This window comes from Lagopus leucura, unplaced genomic scaffold (genome assembly GCF_019238085.1).
Source record: "Lagopus leucura isolate 7727_CA_CO unplaced genomic scaffold, USGS_WTPT01 Super-Scaffold_100157, whole genome shotgun sequence".
Taxonomy (NCBI): Eukaryota; Metazoa; Chordata; class Aves; order Galliformes; family Phasianidae; genus Lagopus; species Lagopus leucura.
Genome location: NW_024962334.1, coordinates 27662660 through 27682153, shown reverse-complemented (window position 1 = coordinate 27682153; position 19494 = coordinate 27662660). Strand labels below are relative to the sequence as shown.

The 19494-nt window shown below is 40.4% G+C and overlaps 1 protein-coding gene and 1 long non-coding RNA gene across 6 annotated transcripts in view; one reads left to right on the top strand and one right to left on the bottom strand.

Annotated features, from left to right (window-relative positions):
• Positions 1 to 1232: 1232 nt before the first annotated feature.
• LOC122189475 lies at positions 1233 to 6850 on the bottom strand. Its single transcript, XR_006181827.1, has 2 exons — positions 6287 to 6850; positions 1233 to 2387 (listed from the first exon to the last, which is right to left on the bottom strand). It is a non-coding gene; the product is annotated as an uncharacterized LOC122189475 (long non-coding RNA).
• Positions 6851 to 6904: 54 nt separating this feature from the next.
• Positions 6905 to 19494, top strand: part of CASD1 (CAS1 domain containing 1) — a 35311-nt gene continuing 22721 nt past the window's right edge. For 4 of the 5 annotated variants that reach the window (XR_006181846.1, XR_006181845.1, XM_042888781.1 and 1 more), the window contains exons 1-7: positions 6905 to 7108; positions 14193 to 14289; positions 14710 to 14830; positions 16246 to 16290; positions 16978 to 17040; positions 17630 to 17674; positions 18121 to 18244. Coding sequence is in view for 3 of the 5 variants with exons in the window: in XM_042888781.1 (XP_042744715.1) it covers positions 6976 to 7108; positions 14193 to 14289; positions 14710 to 14830; positions 16246 to 16290; positions 16978 to 17040; positions 17630 to 17674; positions 18121 to 18244 (628 nt within the window). In the remaining 2 variants the exon portion in view is untranslated. Of the gene's footprint in view, positions 7109 to 12779; positions 12883 to 14192; positions 14290 to 14709; positions 14831 to 16245; positions 16291 to 16977; positions 17041 to 17629; positions 17675 to 18120; positions 18245 to 19494 lie in introns of those variants that run through there. The other variant, XM_042888779.1, reaches the window with a different exon arrangement.

Below are 19494 nucleotides of genomic sequence, written 5' to 3'. Positions count from 1 at the left end.
AGACCAAGTGGAGAAACTGAAGTTTCATTTCCATTTTGAAGCTGTTTTACATTTCTCTGAACTTTGAGGATGCAGAGAAGTCTTCTACAAAACAGGAGGTGTTTGTAAGGTTTGTGTCCTCTACGTAAAGTGGAAGCACTGTCAAAGGCAACAAGCCAGACCAAAGATCTCTGCTCTTTTTATTTGCTGCTCTTTTGCACCTAGATCAAGGCCTGCATTTTTCCTTAGCTGTTGGGTCACCTCTTCAGCAGCAAAATATCTTCTTCCTTCTCCTGTATTTGAGAGTTTTTGCCTTTAGCTTTGAAATAGTTTTTAGATCCTTCTGCTTCAGCACTATACAAAGGATGACATCTCAAGAACATTAAATTCTGCCGTGTACCATGAAAATATGCAGATGAGCAATGCAGAGAGCCCTATCAATTTCTGCTGAGATAAGCTGACGTAAGGCATTGCTGAGGATACAGGCTTCAGTAGATTCACTTCATAAGAATTTGTTCAGGTTTTAGGCTTTAGGGAAAGTCATATTTTGTTACTGAAACATTTCAATACAAGTGTTTTCATAGCATAAGCAACGATATGGAATGAAAAAAATTAGATCCATATACTCCATAAACTCTCACTTGAGTGATTATTGAAGTGTGTCATCCACAGGACATTTGAAGCTACAAGCAAACAATAACAGCTGCCTTGCAGGTTCCAGCTCACCAGGCTTTTATGAATATTTTATAGGAATGGCATAGCTACTCAGCTATCTCTTAATTCCCAGGTGATAAATCTTTGCTAAGTCTGAGGTGTGCAGAGGATCCTTCTGCATGCATGTTTACATTTCAGCATCACAAAATTGCTTAGACACATGAGAGTTCACAGCAACCCAGCGGAGCACCACACAGACAAACAGATACAGCAGAGCAGTGTGAACCCGAAGGACCATTGTAATCTTCTGCTTAAATTAAATTCTTTCTTTGCAATTTCATCTTTAAATAATGACTCATGGGAATATTCTATTCTGTTAATCTATTGCAAATACTTGAACAGTGTTTTACTGAGCCTGAAGCTAAAATAGAGATATTTTTTCCAATGTTATGATTATCATCCATATAAGAAGTTATTTTCCTTCCTAAAACATAATTACCTTCCTAAAAACGTTGGCTCCAAGTAGTACAGATCCCCTGCATTAGGTTCTATGAAGTTACAGACTGTTGCAAGGTGAAAATAACTTCACAATATGATGATTCATTTTGGTAGATTATTTTATATAGCATTATAGTATTTATACAGTATATCCCAGTCATTTCAGGTTTCAATGTAAAAGCTACTCAAAAGAACACTGCATATTCCAACAAAGAATTAGAATACAGAAGGATTAATTAATTAATTAATTCCTACTAGAGAGGTCAGATTGGCTGGCAGGATCTTCCTCTTCGTGGTGAGGAAAGAGTTCTCCTCCAAAGCCTTGATCCCTCTTGACCAAAATCAAAAGATGTTACGCATATTCCCACATGACCTCAGGCAAACACGCTCAGTTCCACCCAATTTTACTCATTTAAAGAAACCTGGGATAGTAGCCGTTACTCTATAGATGCATAGTTTCATCAAGTTCAGTGAGAAATGAATTTCTGGAGACATCCTTATAAAATTGACCTCTTCCATTTCTAAACAAGAGAATACATACCAGTTTTCTGGAAAAGGTAGAGCTGACAAGACACAAAATAATTTCAAGGAAGTGTTTTTGCAGTCCAAAACAGCCCATGACAATTTTCCATCCATGGTAAAGCTTCCTGTTCTTGGAGTTTTCCATTTCAGCTTTTGTCCCATAAGTAGTCAGACCTTCTCACTTTCACATTTGTTTTTAAATTGTAAATTCACGGCAGGATCCACAGTGAAAGTATGCCAGTTTCACAGCCAGTTTCACTGTCTGAACTACTGCCAGATAACCACATCCACCGAGAACATGGAGGGCACACTGTTGGAAGAAGACAGCTTAAACGTTGCCCAGTGGATCTGCTCATTCTCCATGGCCAGCTGAAGGAATGCTGTGAAGCCTCTCTCCAGCAGTGTTAAATGATCTGGTCAAGTATTTGCTGAGCAATGTAGGTATATTTAGTATTTCATTTTCTGTTTCAGAGAGGTTCGGAAACACTGAACTACACAGAAATAGTCTCAGTCATACATCAGCAGAAAAGCTTGGTTATCTTTGGCACCTTCTGAAGTTCTTCATTCTTCCAAGCTTCTCACAGGCAGTAGGAGTTGTCGCATCATTCATCATTAACACTTACATTGTTCTTAATTTTTCTTTAACCAAACATCTTCTTTGAAGTCTGCCTCTGTTTGTTCTCAGGGTTCACAGTTGGTTTTTTTTATTGGCTATCTCAGCATCTCCGGCTTTACTGAAAGCAGAAACAGCTGCATTGCTTCTCTTCTTCTCTCAAAGAAAAGCTTTGCATTCTTGTTGCAGCTTTTCACCTACATTCAAAATGTCATTCCTTCTCTACACTGTTTTTATGCTTGTGAACATTGTTTCACAGGGAAATTCAGCTAACATCATTATATGAGCCTCTTAATGATGTTCTTTTGATCACATTCTAGGTTTTGTCTATTTTCCTGTCAATCATACCCTTTTCTTTGATGCCCTATATCAATTACTGACTGCATTACAGACTCCAGGCTTCTAAAACTAAAGTGATTTTTTAATAATTAAGAGAATTAGGAGAACTGTTTTACAGAGTTTTATCTTCAACTGTTATATCTTCAACTACCATTCATATCATGTGCAGGAAAATTTATTTCTACCCAGATAACTTTTCTTCACTTTGTGCTATTTCTCAATTTACTTCTTCCATACCATCTTTTACTGCATTACCATATTTTATTATATTATTTTATGTCATTGCTGTATTCCCTAGTTAATACATTCTGTAAAGTTCTTCCTAGAATTGTCCAGCTTCTCAGCTTCATGTCAAGGATATCAGCACATGAAAATCCCCACTCCGGCCCACAGGCACCTGTCCCTTTATCAGAATACAGTGATATAACATCTGTGACAGCAGTGCCTGCTGTAGCTGGATACACTATAGCTGCACACCATGAGCTAACAGAGACTGTGATGAAGAACTCCTGGAACTCAAAGCTAAGCATTTCTTTTAATGGGCCAATATCACACAGACTACCAATGTATTGTACAGAATGTTAATGGCAATCAGTATGAATGATTTTTATTATAGATTATTACAGACTGATAGAGGTGGAAATTATTATGTCCTAAAGAGAATGTAATTACAGAATGATACTTGCATTGTCAGCAGCCAAAAGAAAATGCTCTAATGCTCCTCAAGCATGACACAGCTTGGACAGCAGCCGCATTGGCTTCCAAAGACTGCCTCACGTGTATACAGAACTTTCAGTTTTAAAGGGGCAAATCTGGGACCATAAGGGGCGACCAGGAAAAGAAAACAATGAGAAAATGAAACTGACAAAAAGAGAACAGTTTGGCTTGACAGGGAGCTATCATTTTCTCTTACCTAAGAGTCAAAAAAAAAAAAAAAAAAGAGAGAAAGAGAAAACAGAAAAAAAAAAGGCACCTACTAGTTAACAACCTACTGATAAAAGCTGAACATTCTGAACCCCTTATATTGTCGTATACAAGGCTTTGAGGGCAAGAATCTAAGCAGCTGAAAGAAAAATCGATTTGCATTGATGAGCTGTGCAGAGTCCCCATCTGACCTCAAGCCTACGTGGCTGCATGGTGATGACATCCCATGGTGTAGAAAGGTGCATTCTCTTAATGGAAGAGGAGAGATCACTTAAACATTTGGATTTTGTCTATTTCCCATCCCTCCAACCCTTCCAACTCACTTATATTCCAGATCCATGGATACGTGAAATTAAAACAGTAATGTTCATGTTACAGAATTGCAGATACACTTATCTATTAGTGATAAAGCCAAATGTATCCTTTACGCACATGATTTCAAAACTACTTTTCTTAATATCAGCTTCCTTTTAGTGCAGACTATTGAGGAATATTATAACTCTTATAAAGTTAGAAATCTGTAAATGCAATAATCTGATAGAATTTCCAAGATCTCAGGAGCCTGCCTGAGACGGTAATCTGTTTGACTGAACAAATCTTGTTGTTCTTTGTACTCTCCTTTCATTAGCATAATATTTGCAATGGATGGTTACCACACACACGCCTGCCACATGAAGACGTGATGCTTACAGAAAGACTGGTTGCTTTTCCGAGGCTGAACACTCAACAACCAAAATGTTTGATGTTGTTGTTTGGTGATTATACAAAGCTCCTGAAGGAAAACCTGCACTACTGACAGAATAGTTCTCTCCAGGAATCTGCTGGAAATACAGCTTTGTTTCTGGAATTACAGTATCTGGGTAGCAAACTGATAATGATGCACAAATTAAATTAAGATCTGATATGGTTTGGGGTATGGCAGATCCTACTTACTGATCATTCAACAAACTTAATCTATCACATAACACAGAGACTCATCCAGTCAGGAAATCACAAACAGTATGTTCCCAAAATAACACAAGAAATGGACATTTTAAACACACGTTGCAGTTTTTCTTTCAGCTTTGGTGTCTATATTCCTCATTATATAAATGTATGCAAAATTAATTCCACTCCTATAAGCATGCAAAAACTCCGAGGGGAAAACAGCACATGGGAAGGCCCTGACTGAGAACACATGTATACATAACCTCTCAGTAATAGATAATCATTGTCCCTGTTTTTCAGGCTTCAGGTCTTGGGACTGCCCTGTGACTTTGACTGAGGACAGTAGCTCTCTCTAGAAGCCACACTTGGCTGCAATGCTGAAATCAGCAGAACCAAGAGAATGAGGTCTCCTGGGAACTGAGCTTATCAGCAGAGTCATAAGTGCATACCCATTACAACCTGCAGCACAGCGTTCTCCTCCCATTAACACTGAGCCTGCCAAGCAAAACAGGAAGCAGTAAAATAAGCATTATCTTACTTTAATTACATCTGTATAAATGCCATCTGTCCAGTTTAATTATCTAAATTCAACACAGGATTGCCTAACAGTGAGTCTATCAGCTGCATTCTTATCTACGAGTAAGAAACTGGTGCCTCTCTTCCACCAGTCCTACAGAGGAGTTCAGATAATGAATTTAAAATAAATAGACTTACAAGTGGCTGGAGCTAGGTGCAGTGAACCCCATCTCTCCTGACCACTTTATAATCCTGACACTTTGGGGAAAAAGCATGGCTGAAAACCACAGTAATATTTTCAGCTGTTTTATTTTCAGTGACCACACATAACACCACAGTGTCTTATCAAAATAATGAATTCAGTTAAGCCAGGGCTTTCCTTGTAGAGAACAGAAATGGGAAATCTCTCCTGTGGCTGTTCATTCTTCACAGCCATTACCCAATTTGCGAAGCACTCTCACACTTCCTCCTGCCTCAGATGAATTACTTGTCGCTGTGCTGAGCCTTTCTCCATGACTGCTCCAGACCTTCCCCTCCCACTTACTGCATTGGATGCTTCCACCAGATCAAGCTGAAAGCCAGTGCCAAGCTGGAGCATTTGGAAAACAAAAACTGAGGTGTAATTGCAGGAGAGCTAACGTACTTCTGGTTTACTTCCAGCACATTAAATTCATCAGCAGACAGGAAGTAGATATTTAATGGGAATTCCAAAGCTTCTTCTAGCTAATTCATGTTTGGAGTCTATTTCATGGGTAATCTCTAATTACCCTCTTGTATCAGGCCTTTCCTGTATAATGTTTGTGGTGTAAATTATTCAGGTGTAGGCAATGATGTCAAATTCCATTAGCTTGTAAGAAGCAAGGAGGTACCCATATGAAAAGAATCTGCATGCGTGCAAAGCACTGCCTAGCTCATGGCACTGCAGCCACAACTTCCAAACGCAATGAAGGAGATCTCTTGTCAAGCACCTGCACAACCTCTCCAAAGGAGCAATGAAGCAAAAGCAGACATTCTGCTTACATCCACTTCAATATTTAGTATACACAAGCAGTTAAACTTAATTAAGGTACTTAACTTTTAATAGTATCAGTATTCATCAGTAGAGATGTAAAATCCCAGAGACGTAATGCACAAGTAGGGTTCTGGGGCATCACTTAAGAGAAGGCTCAGTGTTTCAGGGCAAGTGAGGAGTGCCACTGGACATCCATGGACCAATCTGAAACAGCACTCAGAAGGCTGCGGGACAGAATGGCTATCCCTGCATGTTGTAATCCTCTGACATATCTATAAACAAATGTACATTTGTTTTGTTACCTTTCGGAGTTCTGCTCTCAGCTTCTCAAATGCTCTTCCAGTATAGCCAGTAAACTTAACAGTTATACTGCTTAGGACACAGGCTGAAATCCATGTGTTCTGGTTGGATCAAAATCTGTTTATCAATAAATATTATGAAAACAAGCAGAGTATCTGAGATCCTAAATGACTGCAGAAAAGATGCCCAAAGAACACTTATAACTCCAATCCTGTACATTTGCACGGTGCCTGAAGTTCTTCAGGTAAAACCTGAAAATAGAATTTGCAGCGTGTAGGTTTCCTGGCTTTGTTTTTGACAATTTAATTTCAGTTTTAATCACGCTCTCTTTTCCATTTTTAACGCATTGTCAGATATGAACAGCCGCAGATCTTCCGGAAGATGACTTTTTTGGCTCACAGACAGACGGGAGGGTGGGGAAACAACAACCAGATGTTTCGGTGCTCCACATTCCGGTGTTCCACGAAGAGCCCAGCGCTACCGCGGCCGGCAACCCTGGAAAGAGGAGATCAAGGAGGAGGAGGAAGGAGGCAGCTCCGCCCCGGCAGCGGGGGGCCGGGCTGCTTTCCGCCGCGCCGGTGGGGACGGTGGCAGCCGGCGGCGGGGGCTGCTTCGGCAGCCTGCGGGGACCCAGTGCTGCCCCGCTGCGCCCGCCCGCTCCGCCGCGCACTGTTGTCATGGAGGAGCCAAGATGGCGGGCCTGGCCTACACCCTGGGCAAGCGGGAGATCAACTACTACTTCAGCGTGAGGACCGCCAAGGCGCTGGCGCTGGGCGCCGTCCTGCTGCTCGCCGCCTGCCACGCCGCCTCCCGCCGCTACCGAGGTGAGCGGGGCCGCGGGAGGCGGAGCTGAGGGAGCGCGGGCGGCCGACGGCCCTCCGGCCGGGAAGCCGTGTGGGCCGGGCCGGGGCCGCCCAGGGCTCCCGCAGGCAGCTTGGGCAGGGGCTCAGCGGGAAGGCCGTGTTCGTTGTCCGAGCAGTCGGAAGCGCGGGGCCCTGTCCGCCTGTGTGCGAGCCGCCGCGCGGGTCGCGCGTGGGTTGGCAGCCGGCATCTGGCGGGCAGCGCTATTGCTGCCTGAATTGGCGGAAGGCTTTGGTATACTTTTCTTGTTTCATTTTATTTTTTTACCCTCTGTTCAACTGTTGGCTCAAAATTCAGTCCCTTGGGTTGATGCAGCAAAATGAGCAGCTGCTTGTTTTTGTGTGTGGTTGGTGGACGAGCACGGTGTTGCCCTATAAACAGCAGTGAGAGCCACTGAAGTCTTCTGCTATACTCTTGAATATGGAGCGTGTTTTTGTGTGTAAACCGTGAAGTTGATCCAAAGGCTGTGTGCTGCTGGACAAGGGGTGCCATTGTGCACTGAGGCTCATGCCCTGCGCTCCAGGACGATTGGGATGAAGCACTCTATTGTGGAAGTGCGGAAGGGAATAGGGAGCCTTTACAGATTCACCCTCCAGCTGACACGTTGGTAAATCTAACAGACTGAAGAGCAGTAAGTTGCGAGGCATTGAGGTGTTTACTGCCTGCTAGAGAAGCTTGGATATGAAGTAACTGAGCTTGTTGTGCTGTGTAACCAGAGGCTGGAATCCATCTCAAAAGTAGATGGAAGGAAGCTGGAAAATGTGATGCTTTTTTTAAGAGAATGATTGCAAGGCTGGCCTGGGAAAGCAGGGACTTCCACATACAGCAAATGAGCAAGAAGGCACTCTGTGCATAAATAGGATGCACGATCAGAGAGCTGTTGGGGCTCTCTGTTGAGTCACAAATCACATTAAGGTAGGAGTCTGTAGGCCTTTGTAGATGTTGGTTGAGTCAATATAGATTCTTATGAAGTTCTTTCACCTAAAGCTTTTAGTTTCTTTGAGCCACTTTAGGTTGGGTGAGGATTTCTCAGAAAATAGAAGCTCTATCCAGCTTGGTCTTCTTTGAGCAGGTAGCATTCAAAACACACAAATGGTTTGGAAAAGGAAGATGGAGCGTTTATAGCAGATAGAAAGGTTTTGGGGATAGGCAAAAGCAGATGTTTCTGTGAGATCATTTTGCAGCTGTTCAGTGATCTTAAACATCTGGCGTTAAGCAAACTAAGGAAAAACATAAGATTTTACTGTGATACTGCACAGTGAAGCTGAGTTGTGTCTTGCTTATTGTCAGTAATGCTGATGAGTCCCTCTTGGCCATAAAATCCTCACACAGGGGTTGTAGAGGGAAGAGCATGGATCAGGTGTGGTCTGCAAACTTGCTGTCATTGGTAGAAGTGAGGTTCTCAAGGCCCAAAGCAGCAGGGTGGTGGGCATTGGGCTGTGCCAGAGGAGGGAGTGCTCTGTTGTGCTTTTTCACACTGTTTTCAGGCATCTGTCATCAGCCGCTGCAAGGAAGGGGGGAGCAGAAAAGGCAAACTGTCATGGGAACAGCAAAGTACCCATTCGTGTGGATACTGTCTTTCTTTTGTAAATACATAGGAATGTGGAGGAAAAGGGGGGCTGCATATAAATAAAAAGTACATAAATAAAACCACTGTGGAAGGTTGTTTCTTATCCAATAAATTGGCTCTTTCCATAATGAGATTCTTCAGATACTAAAGCATGGATTAGTTTATACTATTATGCAAAAATGCTGGGCTGCAGTTGGGGTAGGTTAAATTCATATTCAGGGAGACTGTCATATTTAGAGATTGCCTAATTTTCTTGCAAAACTTTCAATGAGTGAAGTTAAGCTGTTTTTAGCTTTAGTAAAGTTTCTTCATAGACTTAATTGTACTATATATCTTTATAATATCCAGTAAAAATCAGTAAAAAGTTATCAGCACGTTTCAGTTATTAGCATATTTCAAAGACTCAGTCTTACAGCTTGTTGGAAATAAGTTTCTATTTTTTTTTATTATTATTATTATTATTATTATTTCATTCTTAGAGTCTCCATCATTGAATGATCACGTTCAGATCTAGATTTTAATCTTGAATAGTAGTGACTGCTTGGATTTCCATTTCTTTGAAATTCTTAGTGTTGATCTCATTAATGGTTAAGAAGGTGCATTTCCAGAGGTACCATCTTGTATGTAACTTCCAGTTTACTGTCTTAGCTGCTGTTTCCATCTTTATTGTTGTTGTTTCTTCTTCACTGTCCACTGTTGCATTGCCTTCTACAGTCCACCTCCTCTCCAAGCTTCTACTACTTTCTTTAAAAAAAACCAAAAAGCCTCAGGTGTAAGTAATGTTCCTAATGGATTTTAGGAGCTTTCTGTGTTGCTTATGGAAGTATTCAGAAAATCAGTATCTGGAGCTGGGATAGAAAACGTATCTCCGTTCCCTAAAATATTATCTGTGTAGTTAAAATTAATGCAATTAATGTTTGGGATGCAATTTCGATAAATGCCCATAGGTTGGAGGATTTTTTTCATCTGTAAGCAGTGCCTGATGGAGTGCCATGAAATGCACGACTTCAAAGCTTTGGTTGTGAGCTCAAGGCATGAAACGTGCTCTACTCTGAAAAGGTGGTAAACAAAGATCATGAATTTCTTCAGTCTTGAAAAGAAATGATTTATGAAGGGTTGATAGTGGTCTGCAGGTTGTGATAAATACAGGAGGGATCTGCACAAGGCTTAGGGAGTGCAAGTAAAGCTGGTAGGAGCCGTATGTGAAGTAAAGGCAGGCAGCAGCTATGGATATGGAGAACTCCTGCCGAAAGATGCTGTGAGAGATTAAAAAAAAACTGAGGAAAAGATTACATGATTTGGTGAGAAAGAAATTTGTTGGAGGTTCTGTAAAATATGAAGAAACCACGTCCAGCTCAGGAAGTCCTTGGACTTGGGATAATATTGGATGGGAATTGTACCAGGCTGATGTGACCACCAGTAACCATCTGTCTTCTGCATCTTTCTCAGCAAATTAATGGGTTTCAGAAGGAGCGTAGTGGTGAGTTTTCCTTTATATACTTTGCTCTTCAGTCACTTTGATGCATCATCATGTTTTCATCACCTGCAGAGCTGGGGTTTTGGTTCCGTAACAATAACTGTAAGTCACCTATTACAAGCAGCGTGAGTTTGTTTTGTTTTGGTTTTCTTTTAGCAGTTTCATTTTTAAGCAACTTTCTAGAAGTGATGTGGTTGAAGTAGGTGCATGCATTGAGAATTAAGGAAATTACGTTACTTGAAAGCCAGTACACAGAAACATTTGACATGATTAAGGAAAACTGAAACTATGGTTGTCTTGAGTTTCTGGTTTCTATTAAAGGTATCTGAGCAGCAAATCTGAGCTGTGCCAAGACAGTTAAAAAGTAGGCAAGGATCTGGCTTTGTATGTCACTTGCTGTGTTCTGAGCTACTGCTGCAGCAATTCTGGCAGCAGGATCAGCGCTGCTGTGTTAAGTGGGAATGGCTGGAAGAGAAGAAGAAAGGTGCTGATAAACTGCTTTGGGAAGACCTGTTCACAAAAAGCACTGTGCTGACTACTGAAACAAGCACCGGCTGCAAGAAAAAGCTTGTACTGCTGACCTGTACTTGTTGAAGAACAGGGGAGTGACAGAGCCTGGCTTTGTGGAAATCCCTGAGGGCAGCCTGCACCTCAGTTTGGCACAGATGGTGCGTGTGCACTGCGGTTAGGTGGAGTGTCGGTGAGAGCTGTGGGAGCTCAAGGGTTTGCTTGGGAGGTTAGTGGTGAATTTGAGTGAATTCCTGAGCTGCCATGATTAGTAAACATGGCAGAAGTTTTTTATGGCAGAAGTAGGAGTTTATCACTGTCTGTGTATGTTTTATTTAAATTTTAAACACATCTTTTTTTCATGCATCAAAAGCTGCTTGACCCAGAGCTTATCATGCACGCTAGAAGCATTGTGTGTGTTGCTCCTGGAGAAGCAACCTCAGTTCGGAGCTATGACTCAGAGATGTTTATCAGGACTCTCTTTTCAGGACTGTTATAATTCCTCAGGTTGTTTCAGCTTTTATTTTAGTAGTCTGATGCAATTCATTTTATTTTAATAGTCTGATGCAAAAAGTCATTTTAGTAGTATGATGCAATAGCAGCGCTAAGTGGTTGAAGTTCCAGGAAAGTAAAAGGAGCCTGGTTATTACAATTACTTTTTGAAATGAAGGAATGGGGAGCCTAAGTTGCAAATTATAATAATTGATTCTGTTCCCATTGCTGGATTTGGTTGAATAAATGAGCTGAGGGGTAACAGGTGGGATACAGTCTGTTCTACATTCCCATTTCTGATTTTCATGGAAATAAGTAGGAGGAGTTTCCAGGAAGAAGGGAAGGACAGATAATATCTTCAACTGCCAGTTCTTTCTTCTCCAAGCTAATTTTATGTCCTGCTCCAAGAAACACAAGTTGCGTTGTTTGTACTTCTGTATCTGACATGTTCTTGGTGAATCCTAAGTAAGAGTGTGCTGGAGTTCTGGGGTAAGAGTTAATTCAGAGCTTTGTCTGTCAGCTGTGCTTTAAACATGCATTTTATTTTTATTTTATTAACAATATTTTCCCAGTTTCATGGATAAGTCCCTTTTTATTTTCTGGGTGGACTCTGAAGTATCAGGCAGCTTAGGATTAGCTCACAAGTGATTGTCACCAGTGTTAATGGAAGAGTTATCTGGAAAGATCACTGCAGTCCCAGTTCTATGTTGTAGGAAGTACAGATATATTTCCATCATCCCTGCGTTCATTAATGCTGATTTGCCCTGTTGTGGTGAGAGATTTATGTTGGCTGGCTATTAAGTCCCGTACTGGACACTTCAAAAGGGAGTGCCTTCTACCTTCAGTAACTGAGATAAAGAACAATAATACTGCTGAGGGAAAAAGAGGTCATTTGGTGACAGGATGCTGAGAAGCCAAGGCTGCAGCACTGCCTCCTTCACATTGCAGTTACTCCTGCAGGAGCAGTGAAAATGTCAGCATTGCCATCTCCCACGTTTCCATGCTCCTCAGCAGCCCTGTGGGAACAGCTCACATATCCATAGGAGCTTAATGTTAATATATTTTTACTGGACTATTTTCATCGGGAAGCCTGGGTGGATTCGTGCCTTGTGCAGTACTTTTTGCATGCTGTAGAAAATAATCCAGTTCAAAACTTCAGGGACCAAGGTACTGGGCTGTCACTCTGAGGAATGTGAGCTGGAGCAGGGTCAGCAGCACTGTGCCAGTTCCCATTCTGACCAGCCTCAGACATCACCACGCCGAGCGCTCTCTGTTGTCCTGCCCAATCCACAGATTGAGATAAAGCTTTAGATTGCTTCTTAATAATTGAAATATAACGCCTGCCTGTCTCGTCGTGTGTGGCTTCCAGCAGCTTAGGAAGGAAGCTGATAGAAAATACACCTTCTCTAAAATTAGTGCAGGTTTCTCTGTAGGAAAAGAGCAGATCATAGCTGATTTACTGAACTCCAAGTTCCATGGCAGGCACTAGCTAGGGTTTGTGGCACACGGTTTCTGCACATGCCAGCACAGGTACTCACCGTTTCATTCACTACCATTTTCTTGTTTGTTTGCCAGCTGTGACAAAAATGTTGGCAGGCAGCTCTTTGCCAGCACAGTATGGAGCTGCACTGAGTTTCTGGCAGCAGGAGCAGATGTGTTTGCTGGAAGATCAGTCACTGATTCCATATCAGGTATTTTATTTATATGAATTGAAAAAGTGACCTGAAACATCACCACTTGCAAAGTGATTAATTTTAATTAATGTAAAACTAATGGACTGGAAAATGGTAGGTGCAATTCAGAATCATCAATAAAATCTCAAATAAACATTTGTTGTTCTGCCCATTAACCCAGTGTGTAATATCAGCTGTTCCAAGGTGACAGCTGCATCTTAAACAGGGAAATGGAAAAAGATTTTTTTTTAAATCCCATTTTGAGCTTCATATTCTGTACAAGAAGCAGTGCCTGGTAATTCCATGTACATTATTTAACTCTTTTAGTTTGTTCTTGGATAGTAAATAGCACAGCAGATCAATATCTTCTAGTGGAAACACCATTCTAGGTCACAACTTTCCAGCAGCAGAAACGAGATCTCTAATGTTTTGTGAACATGTTGCTGAAAAGAACAGTATAGAAAGTGACAATTTGTAAACACCTGTGCAAAATGTTTTTACAGTTAAGTTAAACTTGGTTAATGCTATTGTTTGCTTTGATTCTTTTATGTCACAAATGCTCTGTGGAGAAAGATCTGTGGGTCCTGATGGATGACAGGTTGGCCATGAGCCAGCAGCATGCCCTGTTGGCCGATAATGTCAAATGGGATCCTGGGGTGCATTAAGGAGTGTGGTCAGCAGGTCAGGGGAGGTGATCCTCCCCCTCTACTCTGCCCTGGTCAGGCCTCATCTGGAGTACTGTGTCCAGTTCTGGGCTCCCCAGTACAAAAAAGACAGGGATCTCCTGGAGAGAGTCCAGCAAAGGGCCACAAAATGATAAAGGGCCTGGAGCATCTCCCCTGTGAGGAAAGGTTGAGTGAACTGGGTCTGTTCAGCCTTGAGAAAAGAAGACTGAGAGGAAATCTTATTAATGTTTATAAATATCTTAAGTGTGGGAGTCAAAGAGATGTGGCCATCATCTTTTCAAGGGTCTTTGGGGGCAGGACAAGGGGAAACAGCCATGAACTGGAGCATAGAGAGTTCTGCACTGTAATGCAGAGGAACTTCTTATCAGTGAGGGAGACAGAGCACTGGAACAGGCCGTTCAAGGGAACTTGTGGAGTCTCCTTCTCTGGAGATATTCAAGACCCATGTGGACACCGACTTGTACAGCCTGTTGTAAGGAGCCTGCTTTGCAGGGGGGTTGGACTCAGTGATCTCTAGAGGTCTCTTCTAACCCTACAATGCTGTGAAATGTTATCAGAGTTATTTATTTTTTTAACAGCAGTGAGGCTTTGAAAATAATTTTCATGTGTCTGATTTCTAATCATAATTTTACTGTTTTAAAGGTGATGATACGTGTGAGTATCTTTTGTCCAGCGGGAGATTTCTTGGAGAAAAAGTATGGCAGCCTCATAGTTGTATGATGCACAAGTATAAAAACAGGTATGCAAATCCTTCTGTTGTTGTTCTTCTGGGAAAGATTAATTGTTGTCTGCTGCTGAAATTGCAGTCTCATCCATGTAACCATTTCTGCCTCTGTATTAAAATACAAATAAATGCTGGTAGCAGTACTGGTGCTTGTCACGAGGAGCTACCAGGTAGTTTGGAAACTGTTTTCTTTGTAGCACTGTGGAATAGGAAAGCCTACTTTATCATTCCAGTAATCATATTAGCTGAATAGCTGACTTTCATTTATAGGCAAATTATGCTAAACTTCTAATTATTTCAACACTGAAAAGATGTACTGTTACTTTGCACTGGATGTAATACATACAATTACCTGTATTGATCTACAGATTTCACTAAAGACTTTAATCTATTATAAACTTCCTGTAACATGAGTGTTGCTGTTTTGTTTTTCAGTGAAGCAAAAAATTGCCTCATAGACAAACATATTGTGTTTTTAGGAGATTCTAGAATTCGACAGCTGTTCTATTCATTTATAAAAATCATAAATCCTCAAGTCAAGGAAGAAGGAAATAAGGTGAGATGGTGTATTTTGATGATTTCTGTTTCCTTCTTTTCCAGTTTACTTCATAACTCTTCTCTGAACTCATTTTGCACTGCTTGCTGGGCCAGGAAAAAGAAGCACAAAAAGGAATAGCAAGATTAGGCCAAGTTAATGAGAGTTTGAGACATGAAGTGGGAAGCTTGAGAGCAAGCTCCCAGCAGTCTAAATAAACAAATGCAGCTGACTTCCCCCATAGCTTCTTAAGTGTCATACTTTCTTCTTGTTGAGAGAATGATTGTTCCATTCATGCTTTGCAATTTAGTATCTTATATGTCAGTTAGATTGCTGACCTAACCTGTCCTAAAAATCCTTGGGCAATGACAGGTTTCCAGGTTTAACTTGAGTCTGAAGCTGTAACTAAAACTGGCTTCTGATCTCAGCATGCTTTTGATTGTTGCTGAAAGGTGGGTTTTTATAAGGTGGAGAACGTGAACTGCAGCTTACTGGGTGCAAGCAGAAAGAAAGGATTTAGCTATAGACTATCAGTTTATTATGTGGCACTTCTTAGGTCTGATTCTTCATGGGTGCATATATGTATGTGAGGGAAAAGACACACTTCACTTCCAACTGCAAATGAGATCCGTCATAAGTACTTCTGTGGTTTAAAGGGCAAGCTAGCAGCTTATCTGATAGGAAGGATGCCGTCACTTAGGCTTGTCAAAACAAGGCATTTAATTGATGGAGTAACTTTCTTTTTTTTTTTCCTAGTTATATCATATTTGCTGCCTAAAGGCGAGAGTACATTGAACAGCTGTGAGATGACAGGGTGCTATAACTAATTTTAAGCTGAGAGGTATCTTCTGTCAAGTATTTGTGAAATCCAGATCTGTTCATCGAAGATAAATATACTTTTTATGAGGATCAAAACTAACATTGTCTTAGTACTTAAAGGATTGTCAAGGATTTCTGGCTGCTTTCTTTCTAGTTTCTCACAATCTCACTCAAAAATGTAATGATACCTTCCAGGCTTTGTTTCTTCCTGAGATTAATTTATTTGGATCTTTAATTAAAGCTGTTTCATTTGTTCTGTGCAAAGAAGATAGATGGATGAACAGGAAGGCTAGGGGAAAGGAAGTGAAAGAAAGAGGGAAAAAAAATCTACAAGTTTCTCATTTGGGGAGGGAAAGCTTAGGAAATTATTTAATGAGACCTTTCTAAGAGAGTAAACAGAAAGCATTTCAGATGTAATTCTACCAGGAAAAATAACCCTCTGTGAGAATAGTTTGTTTTATCAAGAAAACAATACAAACACTTTGCATTGAAATACTGACTTGTTTATACAGGAAAATTCTGAAGATAAACCTTTGGGTAAGAGTGAGTTAGCATAGCAATTTTTTTCTTCTGAAGGTTATCTTACTTTGCTTTGATTGGTTTGTTTGTTTTGGCAGCATGGAAATATCCCTTTTGAAGATAAATTTGCTTCAATTAAAGTGGTAAGTTTTTATCTGGCATTAAATTGTATGCCATAATACTTTGTAGCTTATTTCACACAGTGTAATCCAAGCTGCAGTCAGTTTGAATTTTTTCAGACTTCTGCATGTGCTGAAAAGTGAAACATAGTTTCAGAGCATTGACATTCTTTATAAATCTTGAACAAATTACATGAGAGTGTATCTTCAATGCATTATATTATATATCAGATACTTTGAGAGACTTCAGCTTGGAGTACACTCACAGATTCTACCGTTCCATGTACTTACATTATTCAAGAGAACTGCAAAATCTTTAGATCTGCAGTGGTGAAAGAGATCTCCTTTCTGCTGGGAGTATTTCTGCATTGTGAAGTTTCCTTACAGTAATTTTTGCATATGTAGTCCTTGCAACTTCACTTGAATGTGTATTTGCAGTCCTTCTAATACTTCTGCAGAGTAACTGGGTAGTCTGATCTTAACTGGGAGATATAGTAGCATTAGCCAACATGTGGATTGTTTTTTAGCTGAATGTTGGGCACTGCTCTTGACATCTAAAATAAAAAATATTGTAGGTGGTGGGTTTAACATGTGGTTTTCTTTTACACTTGAGCTACTGCTAATTAGTTTGTGTTTCTGTTTTGTTGGTTTTTTTTGTTAGTCTACTGCTTGTCTTAGTGCTTACAGATTAAATCTGCATTTCTTTTAAAGGATTTCCTGTGGTATCCAGAAGTTAATGGCTCTATGAGGCAGCGTATCAAATCTTGGACTGAGGTTAGTGTTATACTGTTTATTTTAGGAAAATGTTGTGACTTCTTCCTTTCATAAAGATGGCTATAAATACAAAAAGGTTAACAACTGCAGCATATCGCACTATCTGCAGTCAGTTGTGTAACAGAGGTCTGAAATCTGGCATCAGAATAATGAAAGGGAGCGTGTGTGTGAATATGTGCTTATTAGCATCTACTGTCTGCCAAGGATGCCTTTACTTGGGCCAAAAAAGGCCTCACTAGAAAAAAAAAATAACCCAACAAAACCAAACACCTGCTTTCTAGGAGCAGGTTGATTCATCCCAGTAGGAACTGAAAGAATTTTTCATCTGATTTGGCAACGTTAAGTTCTCTTTAAAAGCTAAATCAACAGTGATTGTAAGTGCTTATCTGCTTTCATTCTTGCAGATTCTACGACATGAAAATTAGTATTTGTGATATATCTGCAGTCTGTTGTTATGTAACCACTAAATGGACAATTTTGAGCAACTGTTATTTCAAATGGAAGTCTTGGTTAACTTGATCAGTACATTAAATGATAACTATGATTTCTGAATATTTTAAAACTAATTTCTTTCTACTTTGTCTCATAGGGGTCTGTGGCAAAACCTCATATAATTGTAGCAGGAGCTGCCACGGTAAGTTACGCATGTATGTGGCATCTAAGTAAAGGAAGAAGATTTAGTAGGGTAATTTTTATTCTTTCAAGTTAGTTACGAGATAAAGCTGTTAATCCCAGTTTATGATGAAAGTCCCAGTTACATATAAAAGTATACTCTCTGAAATTCCTGCTTATAGCAAGTAGTTAATTCTTAAGCATTAGGTTACAGCTACGTGATACGCATTACTTGGTTTAAAAGCAGTTTAGTTCAGAGACAGTTCAGGTGTTCTACCATTGTAGGAGATCCACATAAATCCATTGGGCTTTAGGAATCTGATTGAGGCTAGAATGTCTCTGCTCAGTCTTTCTACTGAATGAAACACGCTTCTTAAAATGTATGTAAAATACTGCAGGTATTTTAGCTGCGTAGATTTAGCTACTGGGAGTCATACAGGTTCTGAATCTTTTTATTTCATTCTCCAGTGGTCCATCAAGATTCACAATGGCAGCAATGAAGCCCTCACACAATATAAAATCAATATCACTTCAATTGCACCTCTTTTGGAAAAATTAGCAAAAAGTAGTGATGTTTACTGGATCTTACAAGGTAAAGTAATGAACAATAAGTAACAAGAATTCATATTGTCACTGTCAGTTGAACCAGTCTCATTGGTTATGAAGAACTTAGTCTGTACTGCTGATTTACGGAGTACATATGTTGGCTGAATTGCAGTGCAGCTTTTTGAGCAGTTGTAACTAGCTGGCTCCTAACTAGCTGTTAGTAGTGATGGAGATTTTCAAGTCTCTCTCAGTCTCTCTCAGACTCAGGATGCTAGGACTATTTTCTGTTTTCCTGTGTTTGTGTTCCACTAAGTTCTCAGATTACATGAATTGTGGAAGAGGTTCTATAAATGCAGCTTGTGCATGTCTAGAATTAACTCTGAAGAATATTGAGAATTTAGTTCTCTGAAGACAAACTTGCATCTGTACGCTAAGCATTGGTGAGTTCAGATCAGGAGCCAGAAATCATGGCTCAAAATGAGTCTGCGAGGTTTCTATCATGGCACCAACCTTCTTTAGCTTTTCTTCAACAAAACTCAGGTATGACTTTGATGCTGAACAGTGAGCTGATAGGTAGAATTGTGTTTTCTGAGCCAGGAAATGTTTCAGGTTGTTGTCATCTCCGTGAGAAAGGTAAGTGGGTTTTGAGCCCTGATAGCAATATGTTCAGCTGTATCCTTAAAGTCGTATGTAAGTTCCTGTCAAAGATGGTTCTAGAGATTAACCTGGATCAACAGATTCATCTTTTCACATTACTTTCAAGACTAAATTTGTCTATTACAAAAACAATTAACTGTCAGACACGTGCCAACATTCTGCTGATAAAGATCCAGTCCATTTAGGTAATCTCTGAGCTCTTTATAGTTGTAATGGAACAAATAAGAGCAGAAACTGTACACAGAGCATAGTGTAAATATGGTTTGTACGGACTTGGATTATCTAAAATAGTCAAGAGGCAGCTTGAGTAGAAAGCTTAAAGCTTTTAGTGTGTTTTACCAGTTAAGAACATCAGCAGCTTTTCATAGCGACTTGGTGATTTTTTGATCTGCAGTCCTGTGTAGCTTAGTGTTAAGTTCCAAGTAATCCATGTAGCCTGCAGACAGCTAAGCACTGCTCCAACCTGCTGAAAAAACTTAAGATTCTAACATCAGTTAAATTGGATCAGCAGGAACCAGAGGAAAATGCTTATGGAATGTGGCTTAGTGAAGTCAGAAACTGGTTTCATCTGCAGCAGCTAGAGTTCTGAGATTCTTTTTCCCAGTGTATCTGCTCTGCCTGTCTTCTACCGTCTTGTGT